The sequence below is a fragment of the Delphinapterus leucas genome, chromosome 13 (genome assembly GCF_059928025.1).
Source record: "Delphinapterus leucas isolate spDelLeu-1000000601 "Yukka" chromosome 13, BTC_Dleu_Yukka2, whole genome shotgun sequence".
NCBI classification, from domain to species: domain Eukaryota; kingdom Metazoa; phylum Chordata; class Mammalia; order Artiodactyla; family Monodontidae; genus Delphinapterus; species Delphinapterus leucas.
In genome coordinates this window covers 73,863,204-73,880,513 of record NC_143141.1, presented here as the reverse complement: position 1 = coordinate 73,880,513, position 17,310 = coordinate 73,863,204, and the positions used below count along the sequence as shown (strand labels likewise).

Below are 17,310 nucleotides of genomic sequence, written 5' to 3'. Positions count from 1 at the left end.
CAGTGCCCTTATAAGGGGCATCAGGTTGCTCACGGGCTGGAGGTCTGGGTGGACATGTCCCCTGGGATACTTGGTGAGAAGCAGGGAGTCGATGCTGCGCCTGGCTGACTGGGGGCAGCCGCCCAGGGAGGCAGGGCTGAGCGATTGAGCCAGGCGGCCTGCACTGTCACCCAGGCAGGCCCTCCAGCTCGGAGCCCTGACTGAGGAGGTGGTGCGGAGGGGAAGGACCAAGCAGGTTGTGCGGTGGGGCTCATCTGAGGCTTAGTACCGGCAATGGTTCCATCGTCACGACAATCTCTCATTTTGTTCATGGTTTTACAAAGAGACTTCATACCCATCGCCTGCCCCATTTGACAAGTGTGGTAGCTGAGGCTTAGAAACTAAGGCTGAAAGTCATATAGCCAGGAGGCGGAGAAGGCAAGAACAGAACTCTCACCGGGGAGGGTACAGCTTGGGGGCTGTGATGGTCAGTGGTGGCCTGAGCCCAGGTGAGAAGGTTGAGGCCTTGCTCCCCTGTGCCTACAGCTCTGGTCCTATGGACACAGCTGTACCGTGTGGGATGGGCCCAGAATGAGAAGACAGCAGTTCTCAGTGGCCGCTGGAGGCTAATGCTAAATGCTAGCCTCAAAGGGAACAGGCTGTCATAAGGCCCTTTCCAGCCCAGACAGAGCCAGACATGAGGGGCAAGGCCCAGGAAAGTTGGGGTAAGCTCTTCCGGGGTCAAGCAGAGCTGTGCTCTGCGCCAAGATGGTGACTTAGGACTCTGCTGCCTCTCACCCCAAAGTCAACCCCGTAGGAACTACAGAAGCAAGAAGGGAATATGGATTCTAGGAAGTAACGAACAAACATGCAAGCAGGTATGAGAAACCCAGGGGGACCAAAGGCTGTGTGAACTGACGTGAGCTGGGGAGTGTGGCGGCTGCTCAGCTTGTGGGGGAGGGGTGAATGGAAGCCGCAGTGGGAGAACAGGTTGGAGGAAATCTTTGCAAGTTCTGCTCTCATGACTCCCGGGCACTACCTTGGGGCAATGGCTGCCTGCTCCTTTACTGACAAAACTGTGACAAAAACCCTACTGGGATGAGGCTTAATAAAAATAGATGCTGATAAACCAACTGCCTCATACTTTCTCTCATTGAACCCCCAGAGCTAGTTTGTTAAAACTCTCGACTGCTTTCTGTCAACCATGTCTCGCCTTTAAGGCTTAGAGATGAGACCCTGACTCTGTTTCTGTGGTGACTGGGCCCCCCTGGTGCTCACGCCCACCCTTCAGCCCCTAGAGGCTGACATAGCAGCCTTTGGTGGTTGCTCAGTACTCATTACCAGACACAGTAGCTGATACCAGGGGAGCTCAAACAGGGCAAAGTAAAGAGACTGGGAGAGTACCTCTCCTATAAAAAAAAAAGGACAACAGACTGAACTGTATACACCAACTGGAACAGGATCATTAGAACGAATGGACCATAAAACTATGTGTCAGCAAAATATAAAACAAGTTCAAGGAATCATAAGAAAAAAGAACAAATGAGTAAATTGGAAGATCAATTTGAAGAACTCCCTCAGAAGACAGCAGCAAAGGATTAATCAACAAAAACCAGAAAAGCTAAGAAATGGCAGCTAGAAGTAGTACTGACATCTGATCATAGGAGTTGCAGAGGCAAGAACAATATAAAAACTGAATGTCTGAAAAAAATAATGGTGATAGAATTTTCTATAATAAATGAAAGATGAAAGGCCTTAGATTTGAAAGAGCTCACAAAATAGTGCAAAAAAGGAAAGATCAGGAAACCCACAATTAGACACATTATAATAAAATTTAAGAATATCAAAGATAAAGGACTTATATTTGAAGCTGTGAAGGAAAGAACTTCGAGCTTAGAATTTTATAACTGATGAAACCCTCATTCAAATTTGAAGAAATAAGAAACACATTCTCAGATTTACAGAGCTTTAGAAGGATTGCTACATAAAAATTCAAATGAAAAATACTTTTGGAGGAGGTACTCAAATAAGAAGAAAAACAATTCCAAGAGATGCTTCAAGAGATATGAGAAATAAAGGTGATTAAGTATCTTGGAAAAGACTATTGTTGTCTTTAAAAAGAACAAAGAAGGCTAGGACAAATAAAGGAAAAAGGGAACACACCTTCATAAGAACCTAGAATTAAAATTCTAATCTAGTTAATATCAGCATGAGGATGTGGGCTGAGGTGGGGAAATCAAAGAGGCACAAGAGGGTATTAAGGTACTTGTCACTTGTTAGGAGAAATTATAATTATTTATTTGAGCTCTCAACAGGAGAACATAAACATAAGTATGGAAGGCTGACTACCTACCTTGAAAACAAAAACAGAATACATAGCTTTTCAACTAACAAAAGAAACTCAATCTATCCAACTGAAAGCTGGAAAATAGGAAAAAAAAAAAAAAAAAGAAAGAAGCAGAAAGTACAGTAAATGGAAAATATAAAATAAGATGGTGGTAGAAATAAGCCTTATAATAATAGCAATTACAGTAGGGGTAAATGGGTAAAACTAATCAATGAAAACAGAGAGACTCTCACATTGGGTAAGAAAATAAGACCTAATAATCCATGCCCTAAGAAGACACACTTGATTTTAAAAACGGAATTATTGAAGATAAGAACACGAAAAAAGATATACCAAGAAATTAAAAAGATCGAAACAGATATACCAGGCAAACGAACTAAAATTGGCTGCGATAGCAATCTTAATATCTGACAAAATGGAAATTGATGCAAAAAACAACATAAGAGACAAAGAAGGATATCAAGTGCCGTTGAGGGAAAAATAAGCAAGATGATATAGCCGTAATGAACATAAAGGCAACTAGCAACGGTTTCAAAACACATCCAGCAACAACTGACAGAACTGCAGGGAGAAATATATAAATCAACAATTGTAGCAGTAGATTTTATTACAGTCATTATTGGAACTGATAGATCAAGCACAGAAAAATAAACAGAACATTTGAAGAATGAAATAATATAAATAATAAGCTTGAGCTTATATAATATCAAGCTTATATAGAGCTACAGATAGAACCCCACACTAAACAAATTCCTTTTAAGCAGAGGGAGCATTTATGACCATGAATTGTGTCATAAGAGAAGTCTCAGTAAATTCCAAAGGATCAATACCATACAGACTCTGTTCTTTGATCATAATGCAATAAAGCTAGAAACGAATAAAATAAGGAGCTATAATTTCATACATGTATTTATTTGGAAACTAAATAACGTTATTGTATAACTCTTGGGTTTAAAAGAAAATCATAAAGGAATGTAAGAAAAGTTTAAACCTGAATAATAGCGAAAACATTATATATAAATATTTATAGGATACAGTTAAAACTGCATATAGAGCAAAATTTACAGCTTCAAATACATTTATTAAGAAACAAGAAAAGTTAAAAATAATATGCTTACGCAGAGCGGCTGGGCCCGTGAGCCATGGCCACTGAGCCTGCGCGTCCGGAGCCTGTGCTCCGCAATGGGAGAGGCCACAACAGTGAGAGGCCCGCGTACCGCAAAAAAAAAAAAAAATAATAATAATAATAGGCTTAGCACTCAAGAAGTTAGGAAAAGAACCATAGAGTAGAATAAAATAAACAGACAGAATGGAAATAATTAAGAAAAGGGCAGAAATCAATGAAATGGAGAACCACAACAGGGGAGATTAATGAAGCCAAAAGCTGGTTCTTTACAAAGACTAATAAGATAAACAAATCTTTAATAAGACTGACCAAGAAAAACAGAGAGAAGATACAAATAAATGAAATATGGAATAAAAAGGGGGAAATAACTTTAGGCACAGAAAAGATTTTAAGACAATCTTAAAACAGTATGATCAAATGTGCACTAATAAATTTGAAAACCCAGATGAAATGTAAAAATGCCTAGAAAAATGTAAAAATCCAAAACTGGTTCAAGAAGACATACAGAAAGTGAAAAGGGAGTCAAAGAACTCCCCTCCCCAAACTGCCCAGACTTACATGTTTTTACATTTGATTCTTCCAAAATGTCAAGGTAAATTTCTATCTTATGTGTATAGTTCCAGAAAATTTTATGTATTATTGAATTATGAAAATTTTATGAACATAGTGGCAAAAATCCTAAATAAAATTATTTGCCAATTGAATCTGTGTATTAAAAATAATACACTATGAAATATACTAAAGGAATATGTTATAATTGTCTCAATTGGTGCAGAAAAAGGTTTTGATAAAGTTCAACAACCTTTTATAATAAAAACTCTTAGTAAACTAGTAAACAAAGTTACATAGTAAAATCCTATTCCAGCAATTATTTTTGATGACAAAACTTTAGATGCATTTATTCTCTTTAATATGGAGAATGCAGAAAGGACACCCACCAAAACCATTACTGTTTAACATAGAACTAGAGATCACAGCCAATACCCTATGGAAAGATAATGAAGTAAGGAGATAGGATTGGAAAGGAAGAGATAAAACATTTCTTTTTGTAGATAATATTATCACATACATAAAAACATAGAATCAATAGATAAACTATTAAAATGAATAAGAGGATCAATATCAAGTTCAGCAAGTTTGCCAGATAAAAGAGGGACTTAAAAAGGAAAGGAAAGCATTTCTCTATGTCAGCAATAATCAACCAAAAAATGTGATAAGATAGCATTCATGATAGTAACAAAACCATAAAGCATCTAGGAAATAATCAAGAATACATAAGACTTCTATGTAGAAAACTTTAAAATCCTAGTAAAGGATGGAATAGATGATTTAATATTATGAAGAAAATGACATCTTCCTAAGTTAATTTTTTTTTTTTTTTTTTTGCGGTACGCGGGCCTCTCACTGTTGTGGCCTCTCCCGTTGCGGAGCACAGGCTCCAGACGCACAGGCTCAGTGGCCATGGCTCACGGGCCCAGCTGCTCCGCGGCATGTGGGATCTTCCCGGACCGGGGCACGAACCCGTGTCCCCTGCATCGGCAGGCGGACGCTCAACCACTGCGCCACCAGGGAAGCCCCTAAGTTAATTTTTAAATTCAATAAAATTCAATCAAAATTTATTTGGTTTTTGGAAGGACTTAATAAACTTACTTTAAAATTTATCTGGGAGAAGAAAGATCCACAAATAGGCCAACTTCAAAAAAAAAGAGTAAAGAACTTGTCTCATCAGATATTAAGACATTTTTAAAACGCCATATTAATTAACACAGTGTGGTAAAGTTCAAGAACAGACAGATAGACTAAAGGAATAGAATAGAAGACTCACATAGACTTTAACATACAATAAATGGAAGAGATGATTGCTTGCTTTGCAAGCTGATGTTAGGAAAAATGGTTCCCTTTATAGAGAAAAATAAAACTGGACCCCTATCAAAAACCACATACAAGACAAAAGATACAACTATAAAATCAGAAAATGTAGGAAAATATATTTGTAACCAAGAAGAGTATATAGACTTCTTCAACAAAACTTGGAAACACGCCAGGATTAAGAATTTCTAGTCAATGAGGGGCACAAGGGACAAAGTTAATAGATAGATGGTAGACTGGGAGAGGATATTTCAATATCTTAAACCAACAAGGAGTGGGTATCTAGAACATACAAAGAGCTCTTGCAAATCAATAAGAAAAGACAGCTATAACAATAGGAAAAAAGGGCCAAGAATATGGACAGGCAATTTAAAGAAGAGGAACCTTTAAATGTATCTTTAAAACAACAATGAGGTATCATCGTTAGCCTGATGAGAATCAGAGAGCTGTATAACACCAGGTGTACATGAGGATGTGGAAAACAGGCACTGCTAGTGTCAACCATGACAGTCCTGCGTCAAATTAAGTGTATGCATAGCCTATGAGCTAGCAATTCCTGGCCCTGGCGTATATCCCAGAGAAATACTTACACAAGCCCAAGGGGCATATGCATGAGGAATATCCATAGCATCTCTGGGGGTGGGGAGTTGGAGGCAAGCTAGGAGTTCCTCATGGGGCGTGGGTGCACAGGCGAGATGAGTAGGGTGACTAACTCACCCTGGGTTGACCACGACTTTTCTGCTTTTAGCCCTGAAAATCTGTGTCCCAGGAACCCCCTAAATCTCAGGCAAGTCCCAGGATGGTTGGTCAACCTAATGTGTGTTGGATGTATCCCATGGAGTACTGTAGAAACAACAGATTAGCATAGCAATGGATGGAATTTAAAAATGGTGCTCACTGAAACAAAAGGAAATATTTAACATGACACCATGCAGGTAAACATAAATTATATGCTTACGAGATAACAATACCAATTTTGTAAGAACACACGGGAAATCAAAAGATACACACGTTAAACACATTAGAATGGTTGTATATGGAGGGAAAGAATATGGAGATAAAAGAGAATGCGTGCACCCATCTATCCCTACCTACACACTGAAAAACAAGAGGGGACCTTGTAGGGACCAATGAGACAACGTGACATAAACGGAGGCAAATGATTTTCTCAACCCTCTGAGCCTGAGGTTCGAAAGAACAGAAAAGCTTCCTGCGGAGCCACAGTGGAAGAGGTAGCCCACTAGCTCTTGGAGAGGAAGGGGTGAGGTCCGTGTGTGACTGTATTTGTTGGAAGGTGGGTTAGCCTGGCCCTCCATGTGCCCAGGGAACAGGGAAGCCCCTCCAGGCCTGTTGGATGGGCCCAGCTGGCCCTCCTCTGTGCCAGACACTCTGCACGGGGCTCTCCTCTACAGAGGTCCCTGAGAGGGGTCCTGGGTGGAGGGGACAGGAAGGCTCCTCCCCAGCTCCCACCACTGCCTCCTCCCAGGAAGCAAGGAGCTCTGGGCAGGCTTCCCCCCAGGGTGTGGGAGCAGCACACCACCAGCAGGCGGGGAGTTGCTGGTTCCCCTCTGGGCTTGTGCTACCCCAAGGGCATCCTACCTCTGAGAAGTCAGCCACATCCTCACAGTTCTCCAGGACCCGGGAGTAGAAGGATTGCCCTGGTGGGGAAAAGAGGAAATTATAGTCAGAACTCCCTGGACAGTAAGCTGTTTATTTAATAGCTCCCCAATTCAATTCTTTTATATATGAATGGACAAAGGTCTCAAACCATTTAGAAGAGTGGTTATCAGTGGACAGGGCGAGTGAGAAGATATTGAAAGCAGCATGCTTTGATTTTTTTATTGTATACACTTGAGTTCGACATTTTCCAATGACTGTGCTTCACTTTTGTAATTGAAAAAGAATGCTTTTAAATCCCCACCAGCCTAAACCAATGGACCATTCACTGAAGGGCTACCTCCAGGTTGAACTCAGTCTCATTCTGAGGGTTAGTTTGAGTTGTCACCAGAGGGCAGGCTGGGGACCCAGGAGAGGGGTGGGGGAGTACGATGTGCTCTTCTCCCCCTGGAAACACCGGGAGATCTGTCAGGACCAGCTCCTGGCCAGGGAGGCATTGGAGTGAGTCCCCTCTGATGCTCCTTGGTGATGGGGCTCCATCCCCCTGGGAACCACTTCTCTCCTCTGGCCTTGGTGGCCTCACCTATGTAATAAGAGGGTTGGTGCAGGGATATCCAGGGCTTTCCTGGGTTTTAGAATTTAGAAGCAAGTCCTAGTTCAGTATGAAGCTGACAAGGAGGCGGCCAGGGGTTTGATGCCAGAGTCAGGTGGATGGTCTGAGGAAGGGTGTGTGTGAGAGAGAGTGTGTGTGTGTGTGTGTGTGTGTGTATTTGGAGGATGGGGGCACATGGGGAGGGGTTGCAACCAAGATAATGAGGAAAAAGCTATAAAGCGAAAGCTAGAGACACAGAAAATAGATGTGGAGTAGACAGATGGGAAAGAAAGATTCTTTAGCACTAGTCAGGGACAAAACAAAACAAAACAAAAAACTAAAAAGAAAAATCTCAACGACAAATCCCGAGGCAGCCAGGGGAGGAGAGGAAAGCATGAGGGATGGTGCCTGAGCCTCTTTTAATTTTCCCCACAGGCAACATGCAATACAAATTGAGAATCAGGTGAGGATATCTGTGCACTGGGGCTTCCCCAAGGAAAGCCTGAATAATCAAAGGCCCTTTCATCCTGGAAAACGGTAATGAGCCTGGATATGACTGTGTTCAAGCGTTTCCCGGAGTGAAACTGAGCAACCCAGCGGAGGGAAGGGAGGGAGGGACAGTCCAAGATGGTATTACAGGGTTCAAATATGCATGAAGCCACTGGAGCTCAAACCTTCCCCTGCTTGTGTATTTCCTATAGCCTTGTTGGAAAAGATGTAAAATACTGTGAAATCAGCCATTGCAAAATTTATACATCAGGGCTCTGTTCTGGAAAGCAGTAAAACCTAATTGCCTCAGGCCCCGGGGATTTAAATGTGGTGAATATTGTCAGACAGGATGAGCTAAATTTTACCTCTAGATATTAAAAAAAAAAGGTTTGCTGAAAAAAAAAATCAAATCAATGGCACAGAACGGTGGAAAGGACAACTTATTAAGAAAACAGAATGTCCTTAAGCATTTTTGGACAGCCACTTTTTAGGAGGATTTGTACAAACAGTGACAAGGATAATTCCAGTGGTCCTTTTCTATTCATTAGGGCAGAGCCAGGGGACCTCTGTCACCCCTTCCAGGTTATCAGTGGGGATTACTCACCCCATCTCTCGTTTCAAGTTCGTTTCCACTTAACATCTACTCTGCTCAATACCAGTCTTGTTGACATTTCAGTTCCATATTAAATGACTTTCAGACAAAACCATTTAAAATCCCAATATCCCATCACCTTTGTTGCCACTGAGATTGAGAATAAGTCTTGAGAGAAAGGAAATAACCTGTTCCCTGCTGTGGAGAGGCTTTTGTGGATAGACTGAGCAGGAGATTAAGTGGGGAAAATTGAACAGCATCCTTCGTTTCTTTGGAGGCTCATGGGATAGCTGAGCTCTCTGGTCTGAAATAAAGTCCTCCTTGAGTCGATAAATGAAGTTTGAATAGCAGACTCTGTGATCACGCTGTAATAAGTGCCATGACATCAGATATACCCAAATGGAGGGGTCCACAAGTCCAAAGCTTAATCGAAGTCAGTTGTATGTTGTTTGCCATTTTACAGTATCCATACAGCTACTACTCCCCTAAACGATGTTCTCGTCTCATAAGGCAGGATGGAGTGCTAGCTTTCATGTGATGTGACTTAAGGGTACAAAACGTCCCCATCTGCACCAAACAGCTCTCTCTTCCAGACGGTTTACCTTGCTAGAGCCAGACCTTGAGAACTGGCAGGCGTATAGGGACTGGGCTGTGAGCCGGTGTGCATTCGTTCATTCCCACACACACGAGGGTCTTCTATTCCTGCTGGGTCAGCACAGCCATTTGGCCGTGGAGGATGGTGGGCCAGCAGTTGTACAAAGATAATTAGAATTGGGATACTGCCTAAAGAATCTTATTACGATCCAGAAGGGGGACAGGTCAGGCATGTAAAAGGCTAGTACATAAGGCAAAATTTGGTCGTTGGCATGCAAGACAAGTATAAATAAATTGAGAACACAGGAAAAAGAGAAGTGACCTCAACTTAGCAGATCAAAGAAGGTGTTATAGAGCCATGGGCATTTACATTGGAAGTTCAGATGGAATCTAGAAATGCAGAGACACTGGGGGGGGGGGAAGAGAGAGAGACGATGGGACATCAGGCAGACAAAGGTGTGAGCAAAGGTTTGAAAGGATGAAGCAGAGAATGGAGCCCGGAAGGAGTGGGACACAGGACAAGTGTGTTCTGATGGTGAAGGGAAGAATGAAAAGTGCCTCCCCTCGGGGAGCAGCCCCCCGAAGGAAGACCCGGACTGGGGGGTCCTAAGAGGGCACAGGGTGGGGGGAGTGGACCATTAAGGGGAAAGACAGTGTCCTGAGGACAAGCTTCAGGGACACGATGGCTTTGCCCAGGACCTAGCCCTCTGGGCTGTGTCAGCACCTGACATGACTCTTTTCCTAGTGCGAGCTGAGAACCAGCGCAGAGCACCCTGCTTGTGACTCAGACCCGTCACTATTATTTCTTTGCGTTATTTACCATTAGCCAGACGTCACTGTCTGCAGTGCCTGGGGTGGCCTGTATGGAGGGTGGCCTGGTAATCACCCGTTCCCTGCTGCAATGCGGTGACGTCCCCAGCATCTGCTCTCCCCCTGTTCCTCCACAGCACCTCAAGAGGGTGGCCCTGCAGCTTTCATTCCCCCCCAGTTCCAATCAGCCTGTTCCTTTTCGAAGGCCAGTTACTCCCACAAGTGTGGGGGAGCAGGGCCCAGGCATCCCTGTGTGCAGAAAAAAAGCCTGGCTTACTCAGGTTTGGGGCCTGATGCTGCGGCTGAGGCTGGGAGGCCTGGAGATGGCTATTCAATCCCCGGGGTCTCAGAGTCATCATCTCTAAACTGGCGGCAATTATCCTGGACGGGCCTACATCCTGGAACCACTGTGAGGGTCAGCAAGAGACTGTTTCTGTGAAAGTCTGAGTAAAGCATCAAGCCCCTTACAAGCACAAGGGGCCACGGGACAGTGGTTAAGCCTTGTGGGCCCGGCTGCCTGAGTTCAAAGCCCAGCTCTATCACTTGCTGGCCTTGTGCTCTTGAAGAAGTTAACTGGTCTTTGTGTTAGTTTCCTCATCCATAAAATGGAGACTATGATAGTGCTTATACACCTGGTACATAGCTCATTACCCAACTGAAAGATGCCTATTATTCTACTAAAGAGTCCTGTTTTTTCTTTTGACATTTAAGTTGTGTCTTAAATATAAAAATGGTTTCCTCTACTACGGATCACATTTTGTAGCTTATTTTTAGTAGTATATAATCAGGAACAATTTTCTACCTCATCTTGTATAATATTTTTCAAAGTTTAGTTATTTTACCTATGATTAGCTCTTTTTTTAACCAGGTAAAATTTACATTCACAGATCTTAAGTGCACAACTCAGTGAGTTTTGATAAATGCATATACTGTACTTGTGTAATCACCATACTATCAGGACACGTCAATCAAGAACATTCCTGGGCTTCCCTGGTGGCACAGTGGTTAAGAATCCACCTGCCAATGCAAGGGACATGGGTTCAAGCCCTGGTCGGGGAAGATCCCACATGCCACGGAGCAACTAAGCCCGTGCACCACAACTACTGAGCCTGCGCTCTAGAGCCTGTGAGCCACAACTACTGAGCCCATGTGTCACAACTACTGAAGCCCCCGCACCTAGAGCCTGTGCTCTGCGGCAAGAGAAGCCACTGCAATGAGAAGTTCGTGCACCACAACGAAGAGTAGCCCCCTGCTCGCCGCAACTAGAGAAAGCCCGCACAGCAAAGAAGACCCAACGCAGCCAAAAATAAATAAATAAATAAAACTTTAAAAAAAGAACATTCCTATTCCTCAAGATGTTCCCTCATCCCTCACTTTCCATAAGTCTCTACCCCTCATAGGTAAACCACTGCTCTGATTTCTAACTCTTTTTTTTCTTTGCGGTACGCGGGCCTCTCACTGTTGTGGCCTCTCCCGTTGCGGGATGCACAGGCTCAGCGGCCATGGCTCACGGGCCTAGTCGCTCCGCAGCATGTAGGATCTTCCCGGACCGGGGCACGAACCCGTGTCCCCTGCATCGGCAGGCGGGCTCTCAACCACTGCGCCACCAGGGAAGCCCTGATTTCTAACTGTTGATTTTAAACTTTGTGTAAATGGTGGTATCATACAGAATGTACTTTTGTGTATCTGGCTTCTTGAAATCAATGTAATGCTTTTGTGATTCATCTACATGGTTGTATATATCAGTAATTCATTTAATTGCATTGTTGAGCAATTTCTGTTGTATGAATAGACTGCAACTTGTTGGTCCATTTTCTTGTTCATGCTTTTGGGATTGCTTTCATTGTCAGCTGTTGCGGGCAAAGATGCTGTGAACATTCTTGCGAAAGTTTTTTTGTCAACCTATCATTTCATTTCTTTTGGGGAAATACCTAAAAGCAGAATCACTGGCTCATAGCATAGGTGTATGTTTAACTTTAGAAGAAACTGTCAAACACTTTTCCAAAGTGATTATACTATTTTACAATCCCATCCACAATGTAAAAGAAATGTTCTATATCCTCACCAACATTTGGTTATTGTCAGACTTTTACGTTTCAGTGCATGTGATGTATTTCATTTTGGTTTTTGAGTTTCATTTCTCTGATGACTAATGATGTTGGTCACATTTTCATGTGTTTATTGGCCACTTCTATATCTATATCATGAGCAAGGCAAGGTTGTCCACTCCCACCTCATTTTTTTTTTTTTTTTTTTTTTTGCGGTACGCGGGCCTCTCGCTGTTGTGGCCTCTCCCGTTGCGGAGCAACAGGCTCCGGACGCGCAGGCTCAGTGGCCATGGCTCACGGGCGCAGACGCTCCGCGGCATGTGGGATCTTCCCGGACCGGGGCACGAAACCGTGTCCCCTGCATCGGCAGGCGGACTCTCAACCACTGTGCCACCAGTGAAGCCCCCACCTCATGTTTTATACAACATTGCACTGGAGTTCTAGCCAGTCAGTATTTTTCCAATTTTAAACTAACCTTGCATTCCTGGGATAAAACTCACTTGTCATGATGTGTTACCCCTTTCATATATTGCTACTCAACTGACTAATATTTTGGTAAGGATTTTTACATCTTTGTTCATGAGGGATATTGGGCTCTAATTTTCTTTTTGTATAAGGTCTTTATCAGATTATGGTATCATAAAATGAATTATGAAGTGTTCTTCCTTCTCCATTTTCTGAGAGTTTGTGAAAGATAGCATTATCTCTCCCTTAAGTATTTTCTAGAATTTACCAGTGAAGCTGTCTAGACCTGAAGTTTTCTTTACGGAAAAGCAGTTTATCACCACCACCACCGCCATCGTCATCATCATTATCATTGTTATTACAGACTTGATTTCTTTAATAGATACTGGGTTCTTTAGGTTTTCCATTTCTTTTTGTGTCAGTTTTGGTCAGCTGTTTTTCAAGGGATTCGTTCCTTTCATCTGTGCTGTAGAAATATAAAATTATTCACAATATTCCCTCAGTTTCCTTTTAATGTAACGATATCCCCTCTTTCAGTCCTGATATTGGTAATTTGTGTTTTCTTGTTTTTTCTTGTTCAGTCTTGCTACACTTTACCTATTTTATCAATTTTTTTTTAAAGAAAAAACTTTTGGCTTTGTTAGTTTTCTCTGTTGTTTGTTTTCTATTTCTTTCCTTTTATTATCCTTGGATTTAATATTTTAGATTGTATTTATTTTTATTTATTGAAACATAATTCACAAACCATAAAGTTCACCCACTTAAAGTGTATGATTCAGTGAGTTTTAGTATATTCACAAGGTTGTGCAACCATCATCACTAATTCCAGAATATTTTCATCACCTCAAATGAAACCCCATACTCATTAGCAGTCACTCCCTGTTCTCTCCTTCCAGCCCCTGGCAACAACTAATCCATTTTCTGTCTCTATAGATTTTTCTATTCTGGCCTTTTCATACAAATGGAACCATATGATATGTGGTTTGTGCCTGGCTTATTACACTTAGCATAATGTTTTTAGGATTTGGGTTTAATATTCTTTTCTTTCTTTTTTTTCTTTGGCTGTGTTGGGTCTTCGTTGCTGTGCAAGGGCTTTCTCTAGTTGCGGTGAGCAAGTGCTACTTCTTTGTTGCAGTGAGCAGGCTTCTCATCGCGGTGGCTTCTCTCATTGCAAAGCACGGGCTTTAGGCGTGCAGGCTTCAGTAGCTGTGCACGCGGGATCAGTAGTTGTGGCTCGTGGGCTCAGTAGTTGTGGCTCGTGGGCTCTAGAGCGCAGGCTCAGTAGTTGTGGCGCACAGGCTTAGTTGCTCCGTGGCACGTGGGATCTTCCCGGACCAGGGCTTGAACCTGTGTCCCCTGCATGGCAGGCGGATTCTTAACCACTGTGCCACCAGGGAAGTCCCTACTTTGCTTTTCTTTTAGCAGCTTCTTAAGGCAGAAACCTAGATCATTGATTGTAGGCATTTTTCTTTTCTGCTATAAGTATTTAAAACTAAATGTTGATATGTAGTATTTTCATTAACATCCAGTTAGAAATGTTTTATAATTTTGCTTTTGTTTTCTCTTTGACCTTAGGTTATTTAGAAGAGTATTGTTTAATTTCCAAATATTTGGAGCTTTTAAAGATCTCTTATTGTTATTCATTTCTAATTGAATTCCAGTGGGGTCAGAGAATATACTCTGTAAGATGTCAGTCTTTTGAAATGTATTGGCACTTGTTTAATTACCCAGCATATGGTCTGTCTTGATAAGTGTTCCATGTGCATATGAGAAGAATGTGTATTTTTCAGTTTTGGGGTGAAATGTTCTAGAAATGCCAATTAGGACAATGTGGTTGATGATGTTGTCAAATCTTCTATGTCCCTAATGATTTTATTGTTTAGTTGTTTGCGATTCTCTCTTGTAATAACACTTTTTCCCTCTGTGAGGAACACATACTCTTCAATTTTATAATGACAGTTGATGGGACAGTAGAATGAAGAAATTCAATTAAAAAAGAGTTGTCCAGGAAAACAGCTATTCCTTAAGTTCCTTAAACAGTGTGCTCTCCAAAGATCACCAGCAACTCAGAGATCCAGATTTGGGTTCTGTAGAGTCACTGGGCATCCCACAGGGGAGGCTATCCCTTCCTTTTCCCCCACTTCTCAGCTAGATGGAGGCCCCATCTATCTCTCATCTGTTGTTTTCCACAAATTTTATTCAAATATCATTTCTTACCGCCACTCACTTATTTCCCCTTCCCTCACCCTGTTAACACCCAGGGACACAGCAGAAACTCAGGCTTAGGTGAGGGATTCTTCTGAGAGGCAGGGACAGGGCAGGGATTATGAACTCTATCTCTCTGGCTCAGCTCAAAACTGTACTTCCTTCCAGGTGCTGCCTCAAAATGATTTTGCCATGTAACTAACTGATGGCTCTGCTTCTCATCTTTCAGACCCAGGCACTGAGGCAGAGAGAGAGTGTGATGTTTCCCCTCGAGCCTAGGACAGCACGAGCCACACTCCCAGCAGCTGTTGCATCTTAGGTTCTCCCCCCCTGTGACGGACGGAGGAGCTTGTGGTCTCAGTGATCCATGAGCTGTGCAGAGCACCTCCTCCATGTCAGGCACTGGGAATATAATGAAGCATGATGGGAGTGTGACTTTTTTACATCCTTAAATGGGGTAAAAAAATATTGTTAAAACTGCAGTCCTGACTTTATCTTAAACCTTGGCTTTTCAGAAAAATCCAGCGAGTGAAAACTGACTTCCAGCTAAGTTGATGAGCCCTGCTGTTTTGAAAAATAAAACAGAAGCAAAGACTGTGGAGCCAGGCTCTCTGGGGTAGATCAGTCCAGGTAGGAAGCAGACAAGAGGCCAAAGGTAAAAATGATCACGTGATATTCTCTGTCTCAGGAGACCTTTCTGGAGCTCTCAGTGGAAGAAACAGATCACTGCCGGGTGCTGCTGGGCTCAGGGGCTGCAGGGTCCCCCGCTGCTAACTGCATGGCCACTCCTGCCACACCTGCAGGCCGCGCTGCTTCCTGTTGCTTCTGTTTCAGATCTGTTCTGTGCCAGGCACTGTGCTGGTCCCAGGGAACCTGGTGAGGTGCCTGCCCTGGAGGAGCCCACCTGGATGGTGATGGCTCCAGGTGATTTTCACCCTATCATCTCCACATCTGGCAGAATGTGGGGTGTCAGCAACTGGCAGGAGTCCAAAGGAGAACTCCTGCCCCACCCCCAGATCCCTGGGTCCATGGGATCCCCAGGGTCACAATCTACTCTCTTTCTGTCTCTCTAGAAGGCTGCAGCATGAGGGGCCCTAGTTAGAATAATCCTTACATTTTACAGGACTTTACAGTTTGTAGAGCCTTTCATGTATATCAACTTTTTCATTTGATCCCAAAGCAGCCCCGTAAGAACCAGGCATACCTTGCCTTCTCCTAGGTCTTCACTTGCCACCAGGACTCCCAAACCACTGGATTCCAACCACTTTCCTGGGTACTCAGGGTACCGAGGCAAATTTCGGGCTTCCTGGGGGACACTCTCACTAGAATGAGCTGCGGGCAGGCCCATCCTCTTTGCGCCCCCCCCACCTGCTCTTCCTTGTGCGCTCCCCGGCGTCACTGGTGGTTTCGCTGTCCACCCGGGCACTCAAGTAGGAAATCCAGCGGCACCCTCATCCCGCCTTCTTGCTGGCTCCCAATCCCAGGGCTGCCTCCCCCTCTGAACGGATGCCACCCCTTCTCTTCAAACCCACAGCCCCTCTTTTGAGGCACAACCCTCTGCTTGTACCACTGCCCCTCCCTGGGCTCCTGGCCTGAGGCCCTGACCTCCACATCCCCAAATCGGCTCTTCCCACCCCATCCTCTTGCCAAGAGCTTTGGTGACTCCCACTCAATTACAAGGCAAAGGGCTTCCCTGGTGGCGCAGTGGTTGAGAGTCCGCCTGCCGATGCAGGGGACATGGGTTCGTGCCCCGGTCCGGGAAGATCCCACATGCCGCGGAGCGGCTAGGCCTGTGAGCCATGGCCGCTGAGCCTGCGCGTCTGGAGCCTGTGCTCCGCAACGGGAGAGGCCACAACAGTGAGAGGCCCGCGTACCACAAAAACAAACAAACAAACAAAAAAAACAAGGCAAAGTTCAAACTCCAGAGTGTGACACTGAAGACCCTCTGTGTTTGAGCCCAGCCTCGCCTCCACCCCATTCCTACCCCAGGCCCTGCCAGCGCTCCCTGTTCCCCAAGCCCTTGACACGGCTCCACACCATCACATCTGTACTGATAGTAGCCCCTCTGCCTGGAACAGGGCCTTTCATGAGTTTTGTCTCTGCCAAAATGCTATCCTCTCTCAAGGGTGTTTAAATATCAGCCCATCCCCTGCTCAGTAAGATCTCCTCTCTGGGCCTGTGCACTTTTCCAACTTCATCTCGTTGACTCACCCGCTCAGGGCAGCTTCTGGAGCTCCTGGTCTGAGTGGGCTTCTCTTGCCTCAGGCTGCCTTGCACCTGTACCTCTCTTTCCAGAACACTCATCCCACTCACAGTGACTTGTGCAATGACTGTCTTCCCCTTGAGGGCAGGGACCTTGTCTGTCTCATTGACTGCTGTCACCCCATTGCCTGGAATAGCACTTAGCTCATAACTGGTCCTTGATGCATATTATTACCTGGATGAATGAAGGAGTGAATGAATGATTAAATACTTGACTTACAAAACACATTAAAATATAGCTTTTAATGAATTGGGAAAGAGTTTATGACATTAATGAGATAATCAGAAACTTGATCACAGAATACTTGATAGTAT

The 17,310-nt window shown here is 43.8% G+C and overlaps 1 protein-coding gene across 1 annotated transcript in view; it reads right to left on the bottom strand.

The window, feature by feature from the left end:
* OTOF (otoferlin) overlaps positions 1 to 17,310 on the bottom strand; it is a 91,393-nt gene that overhangs the window by 67,710 nt on the left and 6,373 nt on the right. Inside the window, 1 exon segment of the mRNA XM_089923384.1 lies at positions 6,921 to 6,979. Coding sequence (XP_089779510.1) covers positions 6,921 to 6,979 — 59 coding nt within the window.